Source organism: Aulonocara stuartgranti (assembly GCF_965226115.1).
Source record: "Aulonocara stuartgranti genome assembly, chromosome: 2".
NCBI classification, from domain to species: Eukaryota; Metazoa; Chordata; class Actinopteri; order Cichliformes; family Cichlidae; genus Aulonocara; species Aulonocara stuartgranti.
The window spans coordinates 12,693,569-12,719,032 of NC_138940.1; the positions used below are offsets into that span (position 1 = coordinate 12,693,569).

General features: G+C 42.7%; 1 protein-coding gene across 8 annotated transcripts in view; it reads right to left on the reverse strand.

The window, feature by feature from the left end:
* The window catches only part of LOC309716895 (protocadherin-1-like), a 236,757-nt gene that overhangs the window by 172,707 nt on the left and 38,586 nt on the right, over positions 1–25,464 (reverse strand). Inside the window, exon 4 of one of the 8 annotated variants that reach the window (XM_082551010.1) lies at positions 9,805–9,837. The exons of the other annotated variants lie outside the window; for them this stretch is intronic. Coding sequence (XP_082407136.1) covers positions 9,820–9,837 — 18 coding nt within the window. The 3' untranslated portion in view covers positions 9,805–9,819. Of the gene's footprint in view, positions 1–9,804; positions 9,838–25,464 lie in introns of those variants that run through there. 8 annotated transcript variants of the gene reach the window in all.

A 25,464-nucleotide genomic window follows, 5' to 3' on the forward strand; every position in this document is an offset into this window, starting at 1 on the left:
CAACCATAGATTTTATATAGAAGGCTAAATGAGCTTTAACACACAAGCTTTTGAAAGTGGGAGTCTAGTGGCCATCAGAGGAACTACAGTTTTTGGCATTTCTGTGTTGGCTTCATTTTTCAGCCCTAAAGTTTTTAAAAGAATGAATGACCCCTGCACTCTTTAGTCCTCGTACCTGATCTTCCACATTCAACCACAGCATAAAGTTGAAAATAATCAGACTTCTTCAAAGGCCCACAGAGAAAACAGCACCTGCTCAAACCCACACCTCTCTGTCTCCTGCTGTTTGTCAGGATGTCATTCTTTCTCCCACAGATGCTTTAAAACTCAATTCAAATGCTTTTCAGAAGAATTCAAATGTCTTGAATGCAGAGCAGGTGAGGTTCAGTTCGTGTGTTTGTGGAGAAAGTGCTGCCCGAGGCTTTTTTTCTATTCTGGAAAAAAAAAAAGCTGACTGCGCACCTTGTTTCCATAACAACAGACAATCATTCAAGCTCACCTGTTGCTCTTCTCTCTGTGCTCTTTTGTGTGTTTTAAAAGGTACAAAAACAACTGCATATTTCTGAAGGGGAAAAAAAGTTGTTTAAACTCTTGAACTGTGATTTTACTTTTTTACTAAGCAGCAAAAACATTTTCTTCATAACATATATAAAGGCCACCTACACTACCTGCATACATTTCTGCACCATGTGAAACATCGCAGACTCCATGTTTTATGTCTGTTTTTTTCTGTTGGCTGGGAACGCAGCATATGTCTTCTGCATGACTTTACAAGCAGTTCCACAAATTCAGGCATATTTGGTCACGGTGTGTGAAGAATGAGCGAGTGCTGTTAGCAGGAAGCCCAACATAATCATAGCCGGTGAATTGTTTGCGGTTATGATAGTCAGTCAGACTGAGCTCTTCCTTGTGGAGCTCAGTCTGACTGACTGGGTGATGCTGACTAATCCATACGAGCTGATTTTCAGTCTGGTAAAATGATAAACTGATTACAGTTCTGCATTTTTTAATGGTGGTCCTTATGAAGTTTTCACAGGTGGAACTGCACCAGCTCCGCTCCAGTTCTACCAAAGCCAATGAGTCTGCCTTTATACACATACAGAGCTCCCGCAGTGAAAGCCACTTTCAGCAGATGGACTTTCTTTTTTAATTAAAGCATATTTCAAGTTCAAGCTTTTGATTTTTTTAAGGTCACTAAAGGTGACTATCTGTTACTGCTACTTTGTGTTTATCACTTAGAGTTGCCAGTAATGATGGCAGATGAATGTAACAGTATAAAAAAAGCACATTAATTTATGAGCAACAATAAAATAGAAGTGTGATTAGCATAGAAATGGTGAGCAGTGAATGTAATGTGATATTGGAGGTGGTTAACTGCTGGAATATTACCGAGGCACGGCAGAGTGTAAGCACTACTAATATGAACACTCAGACAGACGGGGATAAAAATGACATAGGAAACCCCGGCGCCAACTGAGGAGCAGCAGGAGGGCGATCTCGGGTTGTTTGAGCTCGAGTGAAGGCTTTCAAGCCGTAACCATGGGAACATTTCTCATCACAGCTCTCTGACAGGACGTAAAGGCAACACAGAGACAAAACAAACAGATCTTCAGTCAGACCAGCTGAACCGGTTTGGTGAAACCACACAGGACTTCAGTGTGTCGGATACAAACAATCCTGCGCGCGTGTGTTTAAGTGTATGTGTGCGCTCTTCAGATGTGTCCTTCTTTTATTGCTACAATCAGACAATCAGTGTTTCACTTTTTAAAATATTCATCCCTTCCCACTAAAGCCGGCGTTACATTAAAATTCCCTTTGCAGTGCTAATGGCCATCAGCCTGCAAGATGAGGGGTGGGATGAGCGAGGGGCGAGTGAGGTGGAAGGCAAGACAGCGAGAGAGACACAGAGAGAGAGACGGAGAGAGAGAGGGAGGGAGAGCAAAACAGGACAAGACAACCAGGGATTAAATACATTTGTTTTCTCTGGTACCAAATTAGTATTGACGGCAGCTACCTTCCCTACTGCACACACACACTCACACACACAGCCAGCCATGGTGAAAACCCAGCCATGTTGAAAATTAATTACTCAAGTGTGCTGTGATAGTGCACACTTGACACACAGACACACACTGCACATATACACAGAAACAGATATATACAGCACACAAGTGAAAGTGGCAGGGCAGGTTCTGCCCAGCTGCTCTGCTATACAGCAAGAGTTAAAGGGATGTATATATAAACATACTGTAGTGTGTGTGTGTGTATGTGCACGCAAGTGTAACAGTTTGTCTCTGTATAGCTGTTTGGCTGAGGAAGGAAAAGGCAGCAGCAGAGAAAGAAGACAAAGTGGCTCCATGTAGGCCACACAACAACACACCCGGGATTCATCCATCCAAACATACAGCGGAGTAAAATAGAACCCATTCAGCCCTTCTATTTTGTAATCTACCAAGCAAACAACAAAATAACAACCACAATACCCTAGGATGCTATGATTCAAGCAAATACATTTTCACATTTGTCACGACTTTGAGATTGCAGGGCCCTGTCTTGACTGCCATTTGCACTTGATACCAAGATACTTCAAGCTTCAGCTGGATATTTAAGTAACAGCTGCTCACATTGTGCATTGTTCATCAGGTTTATATACCAGTCTGATGGACTTGGGAGGTCGTGTTTTTAATCCGTGTTTTTCCCACAGAACTCGATTCCATTTGGTCACAAGCACTGGTCACAATATATTTCTAAAAACAGGCGCTTCTCTGCAAATCTAAGTAGGCCCCTCTTGTCACAGAGAATGGTGCAGTAATCAGTACTGAGTCTTTCATCTACAGTGCAGTATGAATGCAAACTGCACTGTAGCAGTGTCTTGATTCTTGCTCAGTCATCCAGGTAATCCCAGAAAGTTGGTTTCTGAACGTTGCGTTTTCAGTGGGAGAAATATGTCATCACTCATTTTGACGAAACATTTCTCCCACAGAAAATGCAACATTCAGATGAACAGAATCAACTTTCTGGGAGTTGTATGTGAAACACAGTGTAATGACATTTATTACCTAGCCATCCATCCTATTTCTTCCACTTATCCAAATATATATATTTATCCCTATTTGTGAGAACTTGCTCCAGATCCAGCTGTGAGGACTCAATGCACCGGCTCCATGGCACACATCCTCCAATCATACTCCAAGCTGAACCCCACTGTATCATGTACACAGTTCCTTTCCGTGGCCGTATCCGGATATGCTCGTTTTTGCAAGAAGAGAGTTATTATCTGCTGATACTTGGCTCAGTCATGAAACAGCACTAAGACACGGATAACACGTGAACTTGAAGATCTTCTTTAAGGACACTGAGATCACAGTGAGAGTCGAATACCATTGCAATACATTCCGGCCTTCGTTCTTATCTAGATGCAGATCACATGTCGCCCTCAGGTGTGAATTTCAAGTGACAACCCAGTCAGATAAAAGGAAGGAGAGATGGTACTTTTTGTAACTGCTACCACAAAATGACGTTAGGGTGAAGAGTTTCTTATCATGGCTATGATTTTAAACTTGTGAAGTTATGAAATGTTTAAGAGAAACATCATAGGCTGTTTGCCTGGAACAGCAAATAAACAGCAGCTTCCTGGTAAAGCTTGAAGCTTTTTCTGACCAATCCTTTCACTGCATTCCTTCCAACATCGACTTTAAACTATACCGTCTTTCAGTTTTAGTTAGAATGTATACAGCATTTAATATATTTAATGACTGATTAATAAGACAAGATAACTATGATTAGGGATGTTCCACACAAGATTATTTGATTGACTTTGTTGGATTATATTTATAAGCAACCAAACATGGGAATTACAGAGTTCTGGAACCTGTTGGACAACTCTGAGAAACTCGTTGATGTTTTTTCAGCTCATAAAACAACTTAAAAGAAGCCGTTCAAGTAGTCTGGCCAAGGCAGCGGAACAAACGATCCAAGTCTTTCAAGGAGTGCATACCTTTTTCTCTGATCCTGGAAACAATAATAGTTTCACCGTTAATCTTGATCCGGTGTATTGTAGGGAACCGGTTTTCTGTGGTAAAGCTTCTTCCTTTGAAAACATCTGCAGGAACATCTTGCTTGATTTGTTTGTTGTGTGACCTGATATTTTAAGCAGTTAGACACCTGTATGTTAGATAATAATAATACCAATACTAACACTACTACTGACAGTACTACTAAAGCTCTTGTGTTCAGTACAAACAGTAGGTAAAACATTTAAAAACAAATATAATAAACAGTAAAAACAAAGGCATTAAGCACAGACGCACGTCCACACGTTTCACACATGACTGGGCTTTAAAGGGGTGCCACTCACTACAGGATAGCTATTGCACTCCTTTATTTAAAGCTGTTGAAAGTTCTGATGGCCCAGGGGGAAAATGTTTTCAAGGCTATTTGTCTGGTTCTTTATGCACCTGCACTGCCTGAGGGCAGGAGGTGAACAAGTGCTGTCCAGAGTGGGAAGGGTCTTTGATTATTTTCTTTGCTCTGCTGAGACACTGAGAGTCTTCTAGGGAGGGCGATCGGCAGCAAACGGTTCTCTGGGCGGTGTTGATAACCTTGCGCAAAGGTTTCCTGTCTGCCACTGAGCAACATACCACACTGTGATTCAGTACATCAGTGGCATCAATGATGGCATGGTAGGAGGCTGTCGTCTGTGAAGGAGGATCCCAGAAATTTCTCCTGTAGTCAGTGGTTTCACTGGTTTTGAGTGCCAGGTTATTATCAGAGCTCCACCCAGACAGCGTTGGCATCTTTATGGTGACTTGTCACCTCCAACCACAGCAGTGTCATCAACACACATCCCTGAGCAGAGCCACTGCTAAGTGTGAGGGTGGAGGAACAGTGGGCGCCACCTTGACTATTTGTGGGTGGTTAGTAACAAAGTCTTTCATCCAAGCGTAGATGGGGGGATGGGTGGTCTAGCTCAGACAACTTTTCAAACTAGGATATTTATGTTAAAAGCAGAACTGTAATCATCAAAGCGCATTCTGACCCTGGTATTCCAAACGGCTCAGTGGAGATGGTGTCCTCTGTCGGTCTGTTGTCTCTATAAGCAAACGGATACGGGTCAAAGGTAGCAGGGAGAGAGTCTTTGATGTACTCAGATACAAACTTCTGTTAGTGCTGTTGTTATGTAGCCATTTAGTCTGTTGATAGGTCTCTTTAAGGCAGAGATTATAGCTGACTTGAGATAAGGTGACATGATAACTTGAGTCAGAGAGAAGATTAGAAATCTTGGCTAAAAACCCTGAGAGTTGGTCAGCACAAGCTTTTACCTTCCCAAGTGCACCAGCAGCTTGTCTTGCATTCCCCATCTTAAGTAGGCACATCACTTCATGTGAGCGTGAGGAGGCTAGATGTTAATGAGGGTTGCATAACTGTGTGGGTCCTCTTTGTCTCAAAATGAGCAAGCACTGACAGTCACATATGTGTTGCCTTTTGCACTTGGCGATGCACTAGAGACCCAGGCCCTATTGTCTGACTTGAAGGCAAAATTGTGGATTCTCAGGAGTGTCTATACTTCTCTAGCCAGCCAGGGCTTTTGGTTGGAATAATCCTGGATGCATTTATCAACCGTGACACTGTCAGTGCAGAACTTAATGTAGGACAGTGCTGATTCTGTGTATTGCTGAAGATCCAGGTGTTCAAATACATTTTATTGTGAGTGCAAAGCAGTCCTGCAGCAGAGAGAGTGTACCCTCAGGCCAAGTTTTAATAATACCTGGGTTGTTTTTTTCCTGAGGGGGGTGTATGGCGGGATGAGGAACAGTGAGAGATGGTCTGACAGGCTGAGGATGTGCTCTGCCTGCTTTGAGTTGGAATAGACATGTTCCGGTGAGCTTTCCTCAATGGTGAAACATTGCATTTGCAGTACAAATTTGGGAAGTTCAGTCTTTAAGCAAGCTTGATTAAAATGTGTACTCCCACTGGGTGAGTCTGGTACTGTCTGCTCACAGTGTAGTGCAGATGGGAGAGAGCTGTGCTAACGTTATCCGTGGGGGGGATACATACAGCAGGGCTGGTCACTGCCGTGAACCCTCGACGGTGAGAGAAGGGTCTACATGACAGATAGTGGGTGTGATTGATATTACTGTTATAGTGGACCAGTCAAGATGTACAAAAACTAGAATCTGTGGTCCTTTCTTCGCAGTGGGAAAATGCTTGGTAGAGTGGCTTTGTGTGGTTGTTTCCTGCATCTTCCCAGCAACAACCTGGTGATCTCGCTATGTCCAGGGTATGAAGGTTTGAAGCCGCATGTAACGCTGATGCAACCGATTAAACTGACATTCTGCAACTTAGAGTGGGTGTAGATGTGTTTTATCCCACGCATTCCACCACACACACACAATAATAATAATAATAATAATAGTACATTTTATTTGAAGGCGCCTTTCAAAAACCCAAGGTCACCTTACAAAAGAACAAAATTAATAAAAGAAGCAATAGTCATAAGATATATACCAAAACCAGACAATCGGTGAATCATGCATGTCGCCATCATCATCCACTCCTACAAAATCATCTGAACCGATCTAGATTCACTCACTCAACATCTGCTATAACTGTTAATACAACACCTGCTGCTCTGACTGGCAGCTGTGATATGGCCTGTTGTGGCAGGATTGAGGTGTTTTTGTCATGTTTCACCAAACCTCAACATTTTCAGAAATTTTGGACTTTTCAGAAGTTGACAGAATACGTCATCATGTGAACTGTCCTCCTGTTTCTGTGATGGGCTCAGTTGACTCCTGGAAGTTGTTTTTAGAGCAGAAAAAGGGAGTTTGTGAGATTTAGTTGAGCTTTGCGAGGGCAAAAAAGCAGTAAGAAGAGACGGAGGTCTTATAGCATTATAGACAAATCTACCCAGGTTCTTTCTACGGATCAGCTAACTTTCATCTGATCTCTTCTGACAGAGAGACATCCAAGACTCACAGGAAGGTTGGCAAAAGCTGATTCACATATCAAACTGAACCAGGCACCAGCAAATTACATTGTTTAGGATAAAGTTTAAGTCAAATTAGAAAGCATGTTGTAATACTGCTAGGTAACGCTGATCATCAGGAGGCAATGAGTCTTCATAGTGATGCTATTAAATGCCCAGAACCAAAAAATACACAGTTCGGTGCTTGCTGAATAACTTCCAGATAACCAAAAACTAACAATTTAAATCTTTCACTGCCTGATTGGCCAGGTTTGTTTACCAGGTGAGGTCAGGTAAGTTTTTCTCTGCTCTTTTTATAGTTATGAGGTATGATTAAAAGGTTATCTGAATAAAAACCTTGCCATAATTCAAATTTATCTGATTCCCGATAACCTTCTAAGGCATCAACATCCTGCTCTGACCAGCCATGCTCCACAATTTCACCACAGATCCCAAAATTATGCAAAGTCCAAACTGTTTTGACCTGAATGTCTAGATATCAAAGTTTCAATCAAATGAGGTTCATCAATGGTAATATAAAAGCTTAGCTAAGGAAGCTAAAAAGGTTAACAAGCAATAAACAGATGGAGTCATGTTCAATGTTAAGTGCTGTTAATCATTTAGGCTCCATCTGTTTGTGTTGTAAGGGATCATTTTTGGTTCACTACAAAACTAACCTACATAAGCAGCCTGTTATTAACAACAGTATGATCAGATTCAGACTTGTTAAAGCACTAAACTACTAACTAGCAATCTGCTGCACGCTTGAACTGTCACATGGTACATGCCAAACCTCTCCACCCTGCAGATAACTGATTTCTGCACTGTGTTTATATTCATATCATTATATCATATCATCTATTTACACTGTAAATGTAATGTGAAGTTGGCTTGTTCTGGAAAGAATGACTGCATTAAGCCACAGTGTTCAGTTTGGTTTCAGGTTTTTACTTTTAAAGATTTACCTGTTTTTTTAAGAAACATTTATGGGAAACTGCATTTATATTGTAGTGTTTGGAAACCTCTTTGAAACTATATTGAAAGAAGACATTAACATGCAGCATGAACCCAAGGATCTCTGATTTTGAAAAATGTAAAGATGAAAAAAAGAAAACGTAAGGACAAACAAAAGATCTGACATTAAAAGAGAAAATAAACAAATATATGGTAAGTTGACCTCTAGGAGCCCCCCTCCCCCCGTACTTGTTTCTGTCATCGTTCAGTGCTCACTGAGATATGTTCTGTGACCTTTGACCTCCCCGCCTCTGCCTGCTGCTGCTGACTGATCGTGGACGTGAAGGTGACTCTGCTGATATTAAACCTCCACACCTGAGCGGACTGAAATCTCTCCATCTCAAGCGGCGAGCCCTCGTTTTTCATCTGTACAGATAGACGGGAGGAGGAAGCGTTCAGACAGAAGCCGACACTTCCTGCTCGATGGTGGGGCGGAGGTAGAGGTGCGTATGGAGGCTGGGCGGGTTGGAGGTGGATCATGTTCAGACACAATGTCCGACGGCGAGCGGCTGATTTTATCGACTGCTTGACACACCGCGGGGATCGAACGGCAGCTAAATATAGATGCGGCAGGACGGAACAGGGCAAGCTGTACGTGCACACGCCGTGTTTGGGAGCATGAGGCATTATCTCGGGCTCTCAGAAACATTCACATTAATGCTGCCGGTCATTGTTAGCATTAGAGATTCGAATGCTGCCGCTGTTATCAGCTCTCTGCTTTTGTACTCAGTTCTTCACGTTAGAATATTAATGTTGTGTCAAGGTCATGCAGTACAGATGGTGAACAAACACATAATGGGAGCTTGATTATTGCTGCATGAGCTGTTAAAAGACACTAGCCTAAAAAAAAAATACCATTAGCATTTGATTATGACCCCAAACTTTAGTTTCCTCAAGAGATGTTCTTGAGATTTGATGTTTAAATACTTTCTGTATGGCAAAATAAACTGAAAACCCAACTTTTATGTTTCATTTCCAACAGCTAACCATCAGTGCAGCCAAACCAACTCTACAGAAAGTATTTCAAAAGTTATCTGTCTAATGGTTCAGCTGGACCTGGGATGTTAGCAGTCCTCAGACTGAGCGTGTCACTGCGAGACTTTAAATTTTCAAATTCAAATTTTATTTGTCACACACACACAACCATACACAGTATGACATGGGGGTGAAATGCTTGTAGCTGTACAATGCCCGACCATTAAATGACAGAAGAAAAGTTTTACAATATTTACAATTTACAGTTTACTACAAAATTTACAAATGAACTTAGGAATTTACAGTAAAGAATGTGCAAATAGCAGAAGAGATTATAAAGATTATAAAGATTATGAATTATAGAATTATAGGAAAGGTTTATCTACAAAACAAGTCACAGAAGCACTCGAAAACCAACACCCTGACATTAGCTGGACTGTGCACTGACTGAGGACGTGAATACAGATGACGAATTAGACAGAAAGCTTGCTTATACAAACAAATGAGGTCAGTGCATGACTTCACTGACTTACATGTACAGTTTGGCCAGCCCCACAGTGACAATGTTTGTTATCCAAACATACAACGGATACAGGAGACACTTTTAGAACACCTGTTCAACAAGAAGAGCTCAGCTGGCTGGTAACTGCTCTGAACAGTTAGCAACTTACACACAAACTTATCGTGGCTAAACATTAGAAACAAACCGGTGGACAAGCGGACCTTCAACAATCTAACCTACACTTTATTGCCACAATTGCATTTGTAAGAATAAAGTGTAACAAAACATCAAGATAATCACTGGTTATCAGGCCTATAATTTCATATTTGTGCTTCTTTACTGCTGCTGTGTTCATGCTGCATCAGCTGACAGGGAAGAACTAAAAAAAAAAGTCAGACATCATTAGTGGAAACATCATATCCAAACAGACGCAGAATTACAAGCAGAACACTGACAGTTCCTTCTACAGTTACTTGCTTCTTCTTATTATGCTCTGTACGATATGACTTGATCTCTACACGTGACCTCTGACCTCCTTAGTAGGATTCTTTGAATGTTCTCTAACCCTTCGTCTTGCTTTTTAGCAACAGAAAAAAATCAGACACAGCATTCAGCTGGTACTGCAATCCAGGGGTTAATGTGGTTCACAACAGTGAATTTCCAAGCAGGCAGAGGATGCTTCTTCTAATTAAAGGAAAAACCTTAATCTCTTCCAGCGGTACCTCTTAAGGCGCCGTGTTTGCCCGTATTCTGTCTCACGCTCAGGAAAAGAAAGAAGAGGAAGTTAAGCAGCCACCCTCCCAAACCTCTCTCCACCTCCCTTTCTTCTGTTCTTGCTCTGGATTCACACATCATCATGTCTACAGTCCACAGAATAAATGTTAATACTCCACACATTCTCCTTTTATCTCATTCATATTTAGTAGTGGGATTGTTGCAAAGAGCACACCCACAATATGTTGTTCTGTTTTTCACTGTTTATAGACAATTCAAAGCATCTTCCCATATTTCATTGTGCTTGTTCTGGATATTTTTCATCATTGTTGTTATTTCTGGGGTTACTTCACGTCAGTGGCACTCACAAAGCCATATCAGCTCCTCTGAGCACTGATATTTCAGTTTGAGCTTCTGAATAAAATGACATTTCAGCTTCTTTCAGAGCCTCCATTTTTGCGGCAGCTTTGATTTTTGTCAGTAATTCTTTTCAAATTGGCTCTTCAACTCAGTTCTGTGGATCAACTTCAGGTACAACTTGCGTTTATATAGGCTTCAACCACGGCACCATACAAAGTGCTGCCTAAAGCTAGATAAATAAAAAAAACGAAACTGGCTTCAGAGTAAACTGTACGTTTCTTTTAGAAGCTGGTGGCTCCTTTTTTCCCCTTTAAACTGGGACTGAATAGAGGAGAAACAGAAGGAGAGCAACACTGACCAGCTCACCTCCTGAGCAGCCTGTTGAGAAACAAATGTGATCAGCCGGTTAACCACAAAAGGAAGCCTTTTGGGAAGTGGAGAGGGGGTGTGTGGGTGCATAGTTAGAACAGCAGGGAAGGTGGAGAGTGTCGTTAAATGGCCAGACAAAGGGGGAAACGGGGCAGTGGGAGGCTGGAGGGTAAACTGGGAGTTCAGGAGTAGGAGGGCACGTTTGTCTCAAATGGCGGAGGTCAAGCTACTCTCTGGTCCGGACTGGACTTCATTTGAATGTGGTTTTGTGTTTTGCATGAGCGTGAGAAGCTGAAGTCTTTCTGAACTGGATTCAGGTTTTATAATCTAAAACCAAATGTAAAGATTTTCTGCTCAGGTGTGCTCATTTATTGAGATAACACAGGTGGTAGTAGTAGTAGAATCGTACCAACAATCTACATTTGTAATCAAGGGTCAATCTCAGGACTTTTAATAGACTTTGGGGTTCATTCGTGGTCTTCTTAGCAAACAAAAGATTAGGTTTGTTTGACAGACATTAGAAAGGGTTTTATTTTTTATTTGCAAATGTTACTATTTTGTTCATGTCCTACAGCTGCACTTGTGCTCTGCTGTTCATATCGCCGGTTTGTCACTCAGCCTCACACATTCTGCTCAGCTGACATGTTCACATACTCAGAGCCACCACGGCCGACAACACGCTCCAGACCCGATCTAATCTGTTGTGTAAATTTACTGGCAAATTGGTAAATTTCTGATCACCATTCTGATTGCCGCAGCGAGGACTGGCTGCTCGCTGGGTGCAGTGCAAAATGCTCAGCTCGCCTTGTAAACCACACAAACTGTATTCTGAGTCGTGTCTGCTCTCGCTGTGATTCATGATTCCATAAATTGAGCAGATCTGTCGCTTGGTAGTCGCTGCAGGCTGAGAATTCAGTTCATTGTGTCTGAAGAAAACTGCCTGGCTCACTGTTAGAAGAGGACAGCGGGGCGTGAGAGCTATCATGCACAGTGAAAGGACAGAGAGAGGAGAGATGATGTGCTGAGTCAGAAGAGACAGAAACCAGCAGCAGATGGCCTCTGACTGACATCTGAGATACACCTCTGTGTATGTGAGTGGAGTCCTTGTAAATCCCACATATCCGCTGCCACAGAGAGCACAGGGAGCTCAGTGCACATCATCCAGGGCGCCGTTAACACTGCAGTAAAGCCAGATCAAGGCTTTTTGGGAGCCTGAGCAGAATGTCATGATCTAAATCACCCAATTACACAGTTCTATAGTTTGTTATTCCATCCAGCCGTTTTCCACAGCAGTCCGAGCAGAGGTGACCTCTCCCAGGCCACCGTCCCCAACTTTTCCACGGGGATCTGAGGCATTCCCAAGCCAGTCGAGCCACAATGTTTCCAGTGTGTTGTGAGTCTCCCATGGTGTCTTTGCAAGTTTGATATGCCCGAAACATCTTACTCGGAAGGTGCCTGGGTATTATACGTCCCTAAAGCAAGTTTATGCAGTGGAAAACGGCCCGTCAGGACTTACACCTCTGACTGGTGCTAAGGCCATGTCCACACTAATACATTTTCATTTGAAAACACATTTTTGTCTCTCAGTTTTGGCCTTCCGTCCACACTGAGATGGCATTTTGGTCAAGGAAAACTCAGCGTTTTGAAAACGCTCTCCATAGTGGATACATTTGGAAACACTGTTTTTGCGTCGCAGTGTGGACAGCGAACCCGGAGCCTTTTCGAAAACGATGGCACATTTTAGTCATGTGATGTAGTCATGTGACCAATTACACTAAGATAGCGAGGGCATTATACAGCAGTTGTTTTGTTTGCTCTGAATTTTGACAGCCCTATTAAAGATTAATATCAGTTTGTACATGCTCCAGATCGCTTTTCTTCAAATTCTTTAACTCTCACTCGCTTTTGCAACTTTGTACTTTTGTGTTACTCGCAGCAACAACTCCACCTCATTGTTAGTCCATTTAAAAAACTTGGTGCTTTTCCTCAACGTTTTGCCGCAACGTTTCAAAGAGCTGGAAAGCAAATAAGCGGCAGACAGAACTGAGGCAGGCCAAATCTTCTTGTTCTTCACCCATGCGCAGTACTGGAACGTAAGTTTTCGGCCGTTTCAATGTGGATGCACAACTCTGTGAAAACGACTGAAAACGCTAGTGTGGACGCGGAGCATTTTCAGACGAAAACACTGTTTTCAAATTTATCCGGGCTAGTGTGGACGTGGACGTAGCCTAAGCCAGCAAAGCACCAGAGCCCTGTTGGGTCTCCTGAAGGTGGTGGCGTATAGAACAGTGAAACCATGTGTTTGCAGCTGTGATGTAGTCAGAAAAAAAAACACTTTTCACCTTTCGATCAGTGTTGGACATAATGAGATACTTTCTATAAAGCCCATCTCAGTATCTACGAAAATCTGGTGATTGATGAGCTTTGTTGCAGAAGCACATGCACACCCATATCTGCCTTCTATGACAATCAACTAAAGGGTAATTTTAATGTTACAGCATAATTTTAATATTGCACAGAGCCCTGAGCTCAAACCCATCAAAGCCCTTTGAGATGAAAGACAGCTGCTTGCCAGGCCTCACTCTCACATCTACACTGGACCTCCAACAAATCCACAGAACCTATCCAACCTTTGGAAGAAAGATTAAAAGAGAAAAAGCAGAAGCAGCCACAGGACGACTCAGGTCTCCAAATACTTCTGGCTGCATAGTTTACCTAAAGGTTCATATTTTTTTCAAGCCCATCTTAAAAAATTTGAATAGTCAGACATCTGAATGATCACTGAAACATAAACAGCCGTTGCTTATAACTCCTGAGAGAGAGAAAAGGCCAGTGAAAGTGGGATATGACACAGGAATCAAAGTGACTGTGGTTATGTGGTATGTGCTCAACCATTAGTTTGTGAACTGACACAGCAATGGACTTAAGCCTCAAATGAACTTGTGCTGAACTTTTGAGGCATTTTCAATCTGTTTTCTGGAAGATCTAGTGGAAATCTCCATCACAAGTATACAAGGAAGCACTCGGTACATTTCCATCCATCATTTTTGGTTTGCATTTTTAATGTAGTCAAAAAATTAGTAAAGGAAATGCCCTATTTAATCATGTTAATCATGCTCCTGCAGCTTCTTTCCCCCACTGTTTCGGTTCACTCATTGAAGCATCTTCCTCTGCAAAACTTATAAACTCAATGAGCCAAATCCTGAGATACGCAGGATGGTAGTGGATGAAAACCGGCAATTATTTGCATTTCCTTTTGCATATATTCTGGTAATTCGACTAGAGTTTGCATTACATTAGTATGCTAATCTAGGTATTCGGCATCAACAGCTTCCTAACTTTGGAAGTTGCTCATTTTAATTTGGCAGATTTAAATACTGACGACTACTAAAACCTGATATTCAGATGAAGTACGAACAATTTTTTGAACGGAAAAGATATATTTTAATGGCCAGTACAGTTTTGGAGGAACGACTGCAGTAAGCAGTGCTGAGTAGAACATAAAGACATGCTGTTAAATGCTGTTTTTAAGACAGACAATAGAGAGAACAACAGGAAGATCATGCACATTGTATTCCTCGTGCTCACGCTAAACAAATTTAAACAAATGACACACTTTTCTAAAATGCAGCAAATTCACTTTAACTGTCAGCTCAGATTTGCAAATACGCTTTAACATCATTGCCATCTCACCGCTCCACCTTTGACCCCGTGTGTCTGCCGCCGGCTGACCCCTGACTTCCACTACAGACAGGAATCTGTCATCGCCTGCCGACCACCGAGCCGGAGCGTGACCTTTAACTCCATCCCCTTCCTCTATCTCATTAGAGCAACTGTCAGTGGGATGTAAAGGGGAGGCCTCCGTGTGTGTGTTAGCCTCACATCTTATATCACGCAACGTTACAGAAAGCCAATACACATCACATCAGAAGAGAAGGTCAAAGGTCGGAGGTCATAGCAGCCTGTTGAGGCCCAAACTTCACAAACTCATCAACTCTAATGAGCCCCTGTGGTTCCATCAGCTTATAAATGAGACAGTAAAGCAGATTTAAATGACCGCTGTGCTGTTTGTTTGTCATATTTTACCTCATTAACTACAAAAAAGTGCACACACACACACACACACATCACAGCTGACCGGCTTCCTATCATATAATCAGTGTTTACTCTGATTTAATTCCTTCCAGATGGCTGTTCATGTGTCATTTAATTTTTGGCTGTTATAAAAGTCAACCAGCAGAGTTGCAGAAAGTTTCTATTTGTCCTGGCTGCACTGTTTTTTTTAAGCACCATTCATAATTACACCCAAATCTTTGTTTTTCTGCAGAAATGTTTAATAGCTGTGTGTATATTCAGTTCATCTGATTAACACTAAATTAAGTGGGGGAGACACACACACACACAGCCACCAACAATTAGGCTAATTAATTCATTTGTGGGGTTCAAGTTTCAATTTCATCATTTTAAATGAGATAATTAACAAGCTGCTTTCTGGGGGGACCTCACGTTCATTTTCACACGTATCGACACAGAGTATTAAGATGCACCCCATCCGCTTCCTGTTTACCTGCCGGGGTTAATTAATGTTGCTTGTTTGGGGAACAGACTAATCATCGAGTTCCACCCACCTCCTCCTCTTGAGCTTGACAGGTTGTCAGTCCACCCACCAGTTGAATATCACTGCTGAAAGCCAATAGCAACAAGCCGACGGTGTGTGGGAAATTATCGTGACAGCCTTGTGAGGTTCAGTAATAAAGTTCAAAAACTGCATTCATAAAACGATTAATCAGAAGTCAAAGATCACACCCCTTCAAGGTCGTGTTCTTGTGCATCTTTGGACCGCTTCAAGCACAGCTACTAATTTTATATCACTCTGTGTACATCACACTGGTCGCTTTTCCTTCACATGACAACTGACTGTCCACAATGTCCACAGTATCTCAGCCCAAAGGCAGCTCATTAAATGAACAGAGTGGCCAGGAGCATGCTGCTCGCCGTCAACCCCACATTCATGACGTTGTGCACTGAATTCGTCCACCAGGCTCAGCTGGGTAACATGGGTTCTATTGTATCAGTCCAATGTGCGCCTCTGTTTTTTGACCACATCATCACAGTCTTTGCTCACCACCTACTTGACTTGCCTCCCGGGGACCATTTTGCCTTCCCCAGCATGAAACCTAAGCTGAAGCCCCTTCTGATCTGGGGGAGGAGAGACTATAATGCATCACAAAGGCACAAGTCCAAGTGGACAGAAATAAGACTTGAAGTGATGCAGAGGTGTGAGAGAAAGCGACCTTGAAGGGAAGATTGACCATACTTACACTGAGTAAAGTTTTTGATGCTTAAACCGCAAAGTCGCAGAACTGTAATACTGCGCCTCGTGCTATATCCTCATCCTCTTGCTGACCTCTCAGTGTCAGGCCGAAACAACCGAAATCCATCCCCTTCCCATGTTCAGGCTAGCGTGAGCAAAACCAGCAGGATGTGGAAAAAGGAGAAGATGAAAGAGAGCAGAGGAGAGCTGCTGGCTTCGCTGCCTCATTACTGACTGCGAGTGTGTGTGTGTGGGAGAGAGGGAGGGAAAGTACGTATATGAGTGTGTATGTGTGTGACAGGTACTCAGCTTGCTACACAGCATGCTCAGGAGGTCAGTTAGGTCAAAGGTTGTGGGTGGTCACTTCCTATCCATTAGCAGGAAAAGGATAAAAAGACCCTCATCAATCACCCAACACCTGGTCGCCTGGTAACCAGCACCACCTGCAGCATCCAAACCCCAGGAGCGCCATGGGAGCGACCTCTGACCCCAGAGAGGAAGATTTTCCTTTAACAGACTGCATTGGTGGAAATATTGCAGTGAAACCACCTCTGAAAGTGAAACCTTCCCTTCGGCCTTGTCAAACAGCAGAACAAGCAGGGATGCACTGTTCCAAAGTGGCAGATCAGTATCAGCACTCAGCCTCATTAAGTGGATCTAGTATCAGCCTTGATGCGAGCGGTCTGCATAAATGCAGTTTCCTTGTCAGTGTCATAAAATTCAGGGTTTCGGGAATCATTCAGTCACAGCAGGCTGCTGACTCAGAAAGATTTCAGGCTGTGTGTTGCCCAACATAAAAGTGAGTTTCATGCAGCGAACTGTGCAGGTTATGGAGAAAGAGAGCGCCAGCACTGGGTTAACAGTCTCAATCAGAGGAGAAAAAAAGCTGATTTGACAGTTTGTGGTTGTACTTAACAACACACACACACATCTGAATCACACACAGATGAGTGAAGAATGACCAGCTACGGTCACATGATTCACAGCGTCTCTATACTCCAAACATTGACCCTCTGTGGAGGGTACTGTCATCCCGGTAGAGGACACTCCCATTGGGATACTAATGTTTCATCATAGAAAGGCAAAGATAATCGAACAACAACAGCAACAACACACTCTGTTGTTAAACACACTCATTTCCCTCCCCTCCATTACTCTGTCAATGATGTGTTATCTCCTCAACAGAGCGCACACACACACACACACACACACACACACACACACACACACACACATGCACAACATTTCTCATCATGTTCTAGGCCAATCGATATTCTGATTCCCCTTGAGGCACACAAACACGTGTCAGTCATCCAGTGTGTGTGTGTGTGTGTGCACATGTGCCAAGTAACCCAGAAACTTGGGTCCAGAGTGTTTGTCCTGGTTTATATGCTAACCCAGTTTTTTTTTGCGCTGATCAGAGATCAATAGCAGCAGTAGGTTGTGAGTTCAATTCCATGCTTATATTTTCACACTGCATATTGCTAAATCTATGAATATTGCAGATCATCTGCCTCCATCTCACCCTATCCCTGTCCTCAACCGTCACACCAACCCTCCATGAATCTTCGCTGAGGTCTTCCTCTTTTCCTCCTGCCTGGCAGCTCCATCTTCATCATCCTTTGGCCTCACCTCTCCGACTCTGAGCCTACCCTCTGAAAAACTCATTTCTAATCCTATCCATCCTGCTCACTTCCAATGAACATCTCCACCTCAGCCTCCTGTCGTTTTGTCATTGGTCTCCAAACCAAACATCACAGCAGGTCTTACTACCACCTTGTAAACTTTCCCTTTCACTCTTACTGCTCTCCTTCTGTCACAAATCACTCCTGACACTTGTCTCCACCCACTCCTGTGCTCTCTTCTTCACCTTTCTTGTGTGCTGTCCATTGTTTTGGATGATTGACTCGAGATATTTAAACATTATCTCTGTCCTTGCATGCTCACCTTTCCATCCGTCTCCCTCTCTTGCTTCTACTGACTTTCCTTCATCTCGTCTCCTGAGCGTACCTCCACCTCTCCAGGCTCACCTCCACCTGTTCTGTACTCTCACTGCAGGTCACAGCTCAGAGCCTGCCCCTGATGTAATCCCACTCCCATAATTACTACATCTAGAGTAAAAACACAAGGATGACAAAGTGTCAGAGTAGCTATGTTCATCTTTTATATACAGTGTAAATAATGCCATGATCACAGTGAAATGTATATTAAATGTAGCACTTACCATATTTGATCTGGGGCAACACTGAATCACACTATCAAGAAAGTAGGGAGTGTACCTAAAGTACTGCATGTACAGGTGCAGTTAAGGTTAAGTAGCCAGACTCAGAGATTTATTTTAATAAACTGAGACTTCAAATCTCTATTGCCTTTTCCTCAAGAATAAAAGTTTACATTTCAGAAATAATGACCATCTCATAACTCACTCTTGTGCTGGTGGCTCTGAACTGAAAGGTGTCATGGGAAATGTCAGAAACACACAAGGTAACACGAGACACAAACAGTATGCGTCATTACTCCTGTTTGTGTTTAAAGAGCTGTTTGTCTCTTTCTCTCACACACACATACATCCTACTTCCTGTCATCATGGAGGCATCAACCAGGACAGCACTGACTGACTGACTGCGGAGTAAATGAAGATACGATGACACTGTGAGGAACGTCACAGCAGCAGCACTGCTCCTCGATCACAGATTCATGGCAGACGTCAGACGAACCCAGACTGCATCCTCACCGTTGCTATGCATCCAAGATGTGTCTGCAAGAAGCCTTTTAGACATACGAATTCAGGCACTTCCCATATGAAATACAGCAGGAAGTGTTGGTGGAAACACACAAATGAAAACCAAATACTTGCCCCAATAACCGGTCTGTAACTGAAGCGAGCTGATGTTTTCCAAGGTGTAACCTCCACAACCAGAACGACTCCGCTGATTGATCAGTGCTCCTGCTGTCACTATTTTCCACTCTCTCAATGCAATCAATATATATAACCAACATTTATCTGGGGCTGTTGCTTCTGCTGAAGACCGTCTGTCACGCTCATCTCCTGTCAGCAGCAAAATTAAAAGACTGTATTTACCTTCATTTATTGCTTCGGTCGTGTTTTTGTCCACAGACCGAGTTTCACTGTGTACTTGCTGCAGTGAATATTTGAACACTTCCAGAGTGGCGAGCACCCATGAGACTGTTAATGGCTGACTCTGCATCATTAATGTATTCATTTTACAGTGCGATGATTGATGATGACGTCACAGTTAAAGGAACAATACACTTGGTTTAAACTATAAATGGTTAAAAAGTGGTTTAAAAGGTGAAATGTCCTGTTGTTGAACAGACACAGTACTAGTACTAAAATTACTTTTACTGTAGTATCATTAGTACTCACACAGTAACTACTTCTTCTTGCAGCAGCTCCATTTAGGAGTCTCATATACCCACTGTCACACCAACTCTCTGCATGCCCTCCTTCACTACACCCATGAATCTTCTCTGAGCTCTTCCTCTCCCCCTGCCTGGCAGCTCCATCTTCATCATCCTTTGTCCAGTATGTCCACTCTCCGTCCTCTGCACATGTCCAAACTGTCTCAGCCTCTCTGATCTGAGCTGTCCCTCATCATGAGTGAAGACTACATGTGCACTCATTTCTATTCCCGTCCTTCCAGGCAACAAAAGTCTTAACATCTTCAACTCCACCAGATAAATAATTAGCCTGTTCTGAACTTTGAGTTAAACTTTCGTTTGCAGGTTAAATTAGCCTGATTAAATAAGCCAACAGCAGAGATTTGTGTGCTCCATGTTAACCTGCATGACCATCAGTGCCTTCAGTTTGTTGCCAGTTGTGTGATAATAGAACTAAAGTTACATTATTTTTATTGCTTCTGTTAAATGTTGAATCTCGCTTTATAAAAGTGTTATTTTTGTATCTAAATGTCTCCATTTTTGCAGTTTTAAAGTTTTCCTCACACGCCTGGAGGAAAAACTGAATATTTTAACAGCAGGCAAATATATAGAGTGTAAAAATGCTGCAATGAGCTTATTAAACATTTATCACGTTTTTTGTTTATTTACTCTTTAAAGTTCCCAAATTCACCCGTGTTCAATGCAGACAAACAGAACATGACCTGGTTGCTCTTAATGGTGACAGCCCTGCAAAAACCTGCAGATTTTTCAGATCAGACCGGCAAAGGAAAAGCGCCACAGCGTACTACTGAATTACATTTTTACAGCTTCAGGAAACATGCTCTCAGCACACACTCTGTCCTCCCTGCAGGCAAACATTAGCATTGTAAATATGAGTGGCCAGCCAGCAGAGCGGTGAACTATTGAGATGAACACCAAGCAGCTGCTGATGTGAAAACTGGGGGTAGAAAGCAACAGCAGCAGAATGGTGACAGGAAACAGGAAGTTCCCAGCAGGATAACGTCACAGCGGTAGACAGAAGAACGAAACCACGTCGCCCCCGTCAGACTCCTCATGCGGACAAATCGATGGTGGCGTTTGCTCAGGAACTGCAGAATTTACTCAGCCTCTGGCTGATCAATGGTGCGGTTTACTGAGGAGATTCAAGACAGACAGCAGTGGGATTGTTAGAGAGGACGGATAATGAGGGAGGGTGCTGAAGTAAAATAATAAGCACAAAAGAATGAGGAACGAGTATAAACAACAACCATGAATACATCTCCTCCTGCTTAAGATGCAGTCCGCCTCAGGATAAAACCAGCAGTGAGAGAACACTGCAACACCATCACCTTCAGAATAAAATATTGTGAAATTCCTTCAGTGAATTAAAACATCCATTTTATCCGTTGAAACTAACAGATGTTTGGACTTTAAATCTGTCCCTAATTAAATCCCCGTGCCTCTCCTCCTGACCGGAGTAGTGGCAGCACAGCCAGACAGGCACAAGCTCCAGGCCAACAAAACAGCTGAATGGCGGTCACCTGCTGCAGCACAGTTTGACCACAGCGATCCTGGCCTGATCCTCAATCTGAGTTGTAAACACCATTAAGCACTTTTGCTTTTGCCCAACAATTCATAGTTACATAACCAAAGCTGACAAAAAGCATTGGACCTTCAAAACACACCCCAAGCCTCTTCAGTCCCCTCCATTAGCAGGTCTCACATAGTCATTCCAACTTTTACTGGGCGTTCTGTTATTATTCATTTTAGCAACTCTCCAATCCATAATCCATACTCATTGTTAACTCAGGCTCGGCAGGAGTGATGATCACCTTAGCTGCATTAAACTGTGTGTCAGTCAAACTCAGTAAACCCAGAATTTTGCACTATGAGCCATAAGATCATTAATCCACTGAATTGTTTTCCACAACACAACTTTCCTAACATTATTTCAAGTCCATGAACACGACTTCAGTCGGCAGTCCTGTGTGCTGATTGAAAGGCAGATGAGCCCACATTTAGAGTTTGGTGAGATTGTCCACGAGTGAGTCATCTCGACCTTTGAAGTCACGCATGTGACAGATTTTCACACATTATTTGTATGATTTTTAATTCAAAATGTCACTCGGTTAAGGCGTTAAAAACACCTTTGCTAGAATTAGAAAAAGATCATGACTTGGGTTACCAGATCTTTCAAAAGTTTGTTTTCTTGGTTGGCATGGCGACACCTCCCCACTTTCTCTACCCGTCAATGAACGCCAAAAAAAGGATTAATTTCTTCATGACTATTTCACAAACTGCAGATGAGACTGGGATGACTCACTTTACAGTAACTTCAATGTTCTTTAAGAATAAAATGAGGTAAGGTCACTGAAAAAAAAAACAGTGAAATTCAGGGTATGACAGGGATGGATGACGTTTGGTTTCAAATATAATTTTTAAGAACTGTGAACAGCGCGAGGCTGCTCACAGTTCCATTATATTAAATATAACCTGCTGAACTGCTGCGTCCTGACATTAAAAAAAATGTGTTTTATTTGTCACAACCTTCACCTCCAAATGTTCATTTTTACTGTCTAACATAGTCTTCTTTCTTTTAGACTGCAATTCCACTCAATAACTGTGGAATTTGAGTTTAATAAGGAACAAAAATGAGTCCCATGCTCATTATTAAACTCAAATCAAATTTATAAACTGGCCGGATAATAAAAAGGAGATGTTTTAAATTAAAACAACAGTTCTATATTTCCATTAAGCTAAATAGAAAGGATAAATTGATTCCAGTAAATTCATGGAGAGTGCTTCATAGTGAGCTCAGCTACAGCCAGGTTAATGCTTGATAGCTTCAGTTAACATCATATTGTTTGAAGCACTGCATTTCTAAAATTCTATTGGACTCCTTTAAAAATGTTCAAAAATCAATGCAGCAGAACAGAAGATATCATCCTTTTTATTCCCAGCATCCTTTTTCCCAGTGCCCGTTTTACCCACAATGCAACCTGGCTACCAGCAGTTCAGTTGGAGATTAAAGTGTGTTGTAATAGTGGCTTCCAATGTAGTAATGCATCAGGCCCTACACAGCTCCTCGTGGAGACACAAAAGGCTTCATATTTTCACATGTAGTCTTCACTCTTTGATGAGTCGAACTGGCGGAGCTCCCCTTTAATCTCACCTACAAAGCTCTGATTGGCTTTGTGTTTTTTTGCCAACTCGTGCAGCACAAGTCAATCTCATCATATGCACGAGTTCGAGGAAAAGAGAGTTGTCCAGCTGCATGTTTTTACAGGACTTTGATAGCATTTTTATGCATTTTAAAATACGTGCTTCATAAAAATTGCATGACTGGCAGTGAGAGATCAAACAAGGGGGGAAAAAAACCTGCTGAGATTTTTTTTGCATTCAACACTTTTCTGTGACTCTTTCATCCAAAGAGAAATACTACTGAGGTTCAGCACAAAGACGCACACCTCACTGACAGCCCGGAGTTCAAAGGTCGCAGGTGGAATCATGCACACAAAATATGAGCAAACATTTCAGACTCCAGAGAGGAACGATGATGACGATGGTGGAGGATGGAAGAAGAGCTGAGTCTTAGTGTTTGTAGCCCTGAAACCAGAGCTCATTTAAACTTAATCAGGCACGCTGCTAACTGCTAACTTATTTAAATGTGCTGTTCTTCTCAATCTTTTGGTTTCTCGTCTTCACTGAGAGCAGGAAGCATACTCGGGGATGTGGCACCCCAACCAGATACTTTAGCTCATCTTCCTCCCAATCAACGGGATCACCACAGAAAGAGTCACCTGTCCCAGATGCCACAGGGCAAGAGGTGGGGTGGACAGGACACCGGGGCTGTCACAGGACTAAAACAGAGAGACAGACGCCCATTCACACCTGCAGGCAATTTAAAATCCCCAGTTAATCTAACACCACTGACTGCATGCCTTTGGACTGTGGGAGGAAGGCAGAGTGCTCGGAGAGAACCCCCACACACGGAGAGGATGCAAACTCCACGCAGAAGGGTCCTGACCAGGTCATGCATTGGAACCCAGGATCTTTTTGTGAGGCAACAGGTATCAATGTTTGAGTCAGAAACTGTTTCCCAGCTTTGGGTTGGTCATCATCATCTGTCCATCTTTGGGAAGCTTCTACTCAACCTACATAAGGTTTACAGGCTATCTTTGACTCTATTATTTGCCATCCCACGCTCATCTATGCCGTTCATCTTTCACAGCCACCCATGAGTGACAGGCATGGCCATAGATGACTGCAGACTACAGTTTAGACTCTGTTTCTTTTCATCTTCAATACAAGTAAAAACAGTTGCATGGGTCAAAGGTCAATCCAGAGTTGTCTCTAACCGTTAGTCAAAGGTCAACCTGCAGGTCAGGTGTAACTCGTGTTAACAGCATTCAGCAGATTTAGCAGCACGTCACACTACAGATGATTGCTGAATATAATGAGACAATTACACTCTGTACACCTCACCTCTAATGCAAACACACATACATTCTCCTTGATGCACACACACGCTAACACACACTCACACACACAAATGCCTGAGCAGCAGTGAAGGCAGTTAAGTGTTTCTCTGAGGCGTTTAGGGACTTTCTGCCTCTTCCAGCTGTCAGAACTGAAACTGAATGATAGACGGTGATTGGCTATGGCTGCCAAGTGTGCACGTATGTACACATGCACGCACACACACACACACACTCACACACACACACACTTTCCTGAAACTGCTGGTGAAATATTCAGTGTGCTGTGCTCACTGAAGGCAGCTCATCTGCCTCAAGACATTTACACCTCATTTTGCCAATTTAGAATGGCATCCCTCCTCCAGCCTGATGCGCGTGCGGGCACACACACACACACACACACCAAACACACAAACACACATTTTTATAGAGTAAAGTAAGGCTCGTTAATTCCAGCCTCGGTGTACTTCTCCAGTGCTAAGTCCACTCAGTAGTTCTTCAAGGCAACAAAGCTAATCACTAAGCTAAAATACAGTATGCACACATACGCATATAAAATGCACAGTGTGGCAAATTTTTATGTGTGATGGCGCTGTATGAAGCAGCAGGATAATTCGTTAGGACATTGAGCTCCTACATTATATCTCGCTTTAGCGCTGTGTGCACCCTTTTGGGCAGGTGCGTGCGAGAAAATGGTCATCGGACAACCAAAAGCAGCCCAGCACCCAAAACTGCTGCCGTGAGGTGCATCCGGGTGACGGAGCACAGCTCAGCACTTTTGATGCCTGTGTGAAACACAAAACTATGAATAATTTTAATTAAAATTCAATACTTTAAATAACATAATGTGTTTATACTCAAATCCTCCCACACACACACAAAACAAAATCCACCCACATGCACACAAAGCGTGCACTGCCTTGCATACAAACTCCACATTTGGCTGCTTTTGGTTCAGTTTTGAGGCTTCTGTCACACAGACCTGGCAACCCTGCAGCCGGATTCTTGATGAGGAGCAGTGAGGGAGGAGCGTTCTCCTTAAGTGAAGGAGAACGTTTGCCTGGACGTTTGCCTCGAACAAAACCTGGACATGTCAAAAGTGAAATAGGTTGTTTTGGGTTTATAAGCCACTTTTGCTGTTTGAACTAAAGATGTGATAGATTTTGCTAGACAATACAAGCTAAATTATCTAAAAAGTTCACAATAAACTAGATATGCAAATCCAACAATGATGCTAACAAATAAACTGACCCACTATGCACAAAGAAGGAGAAAAAGGACAGTCTGCACCCACAATTACAGCAGTTCCAGGGCTGAACTAGACCTTCTTGGCTAGAGTATTTTGGCCATGAGGCTGAAGTCCTGTTAG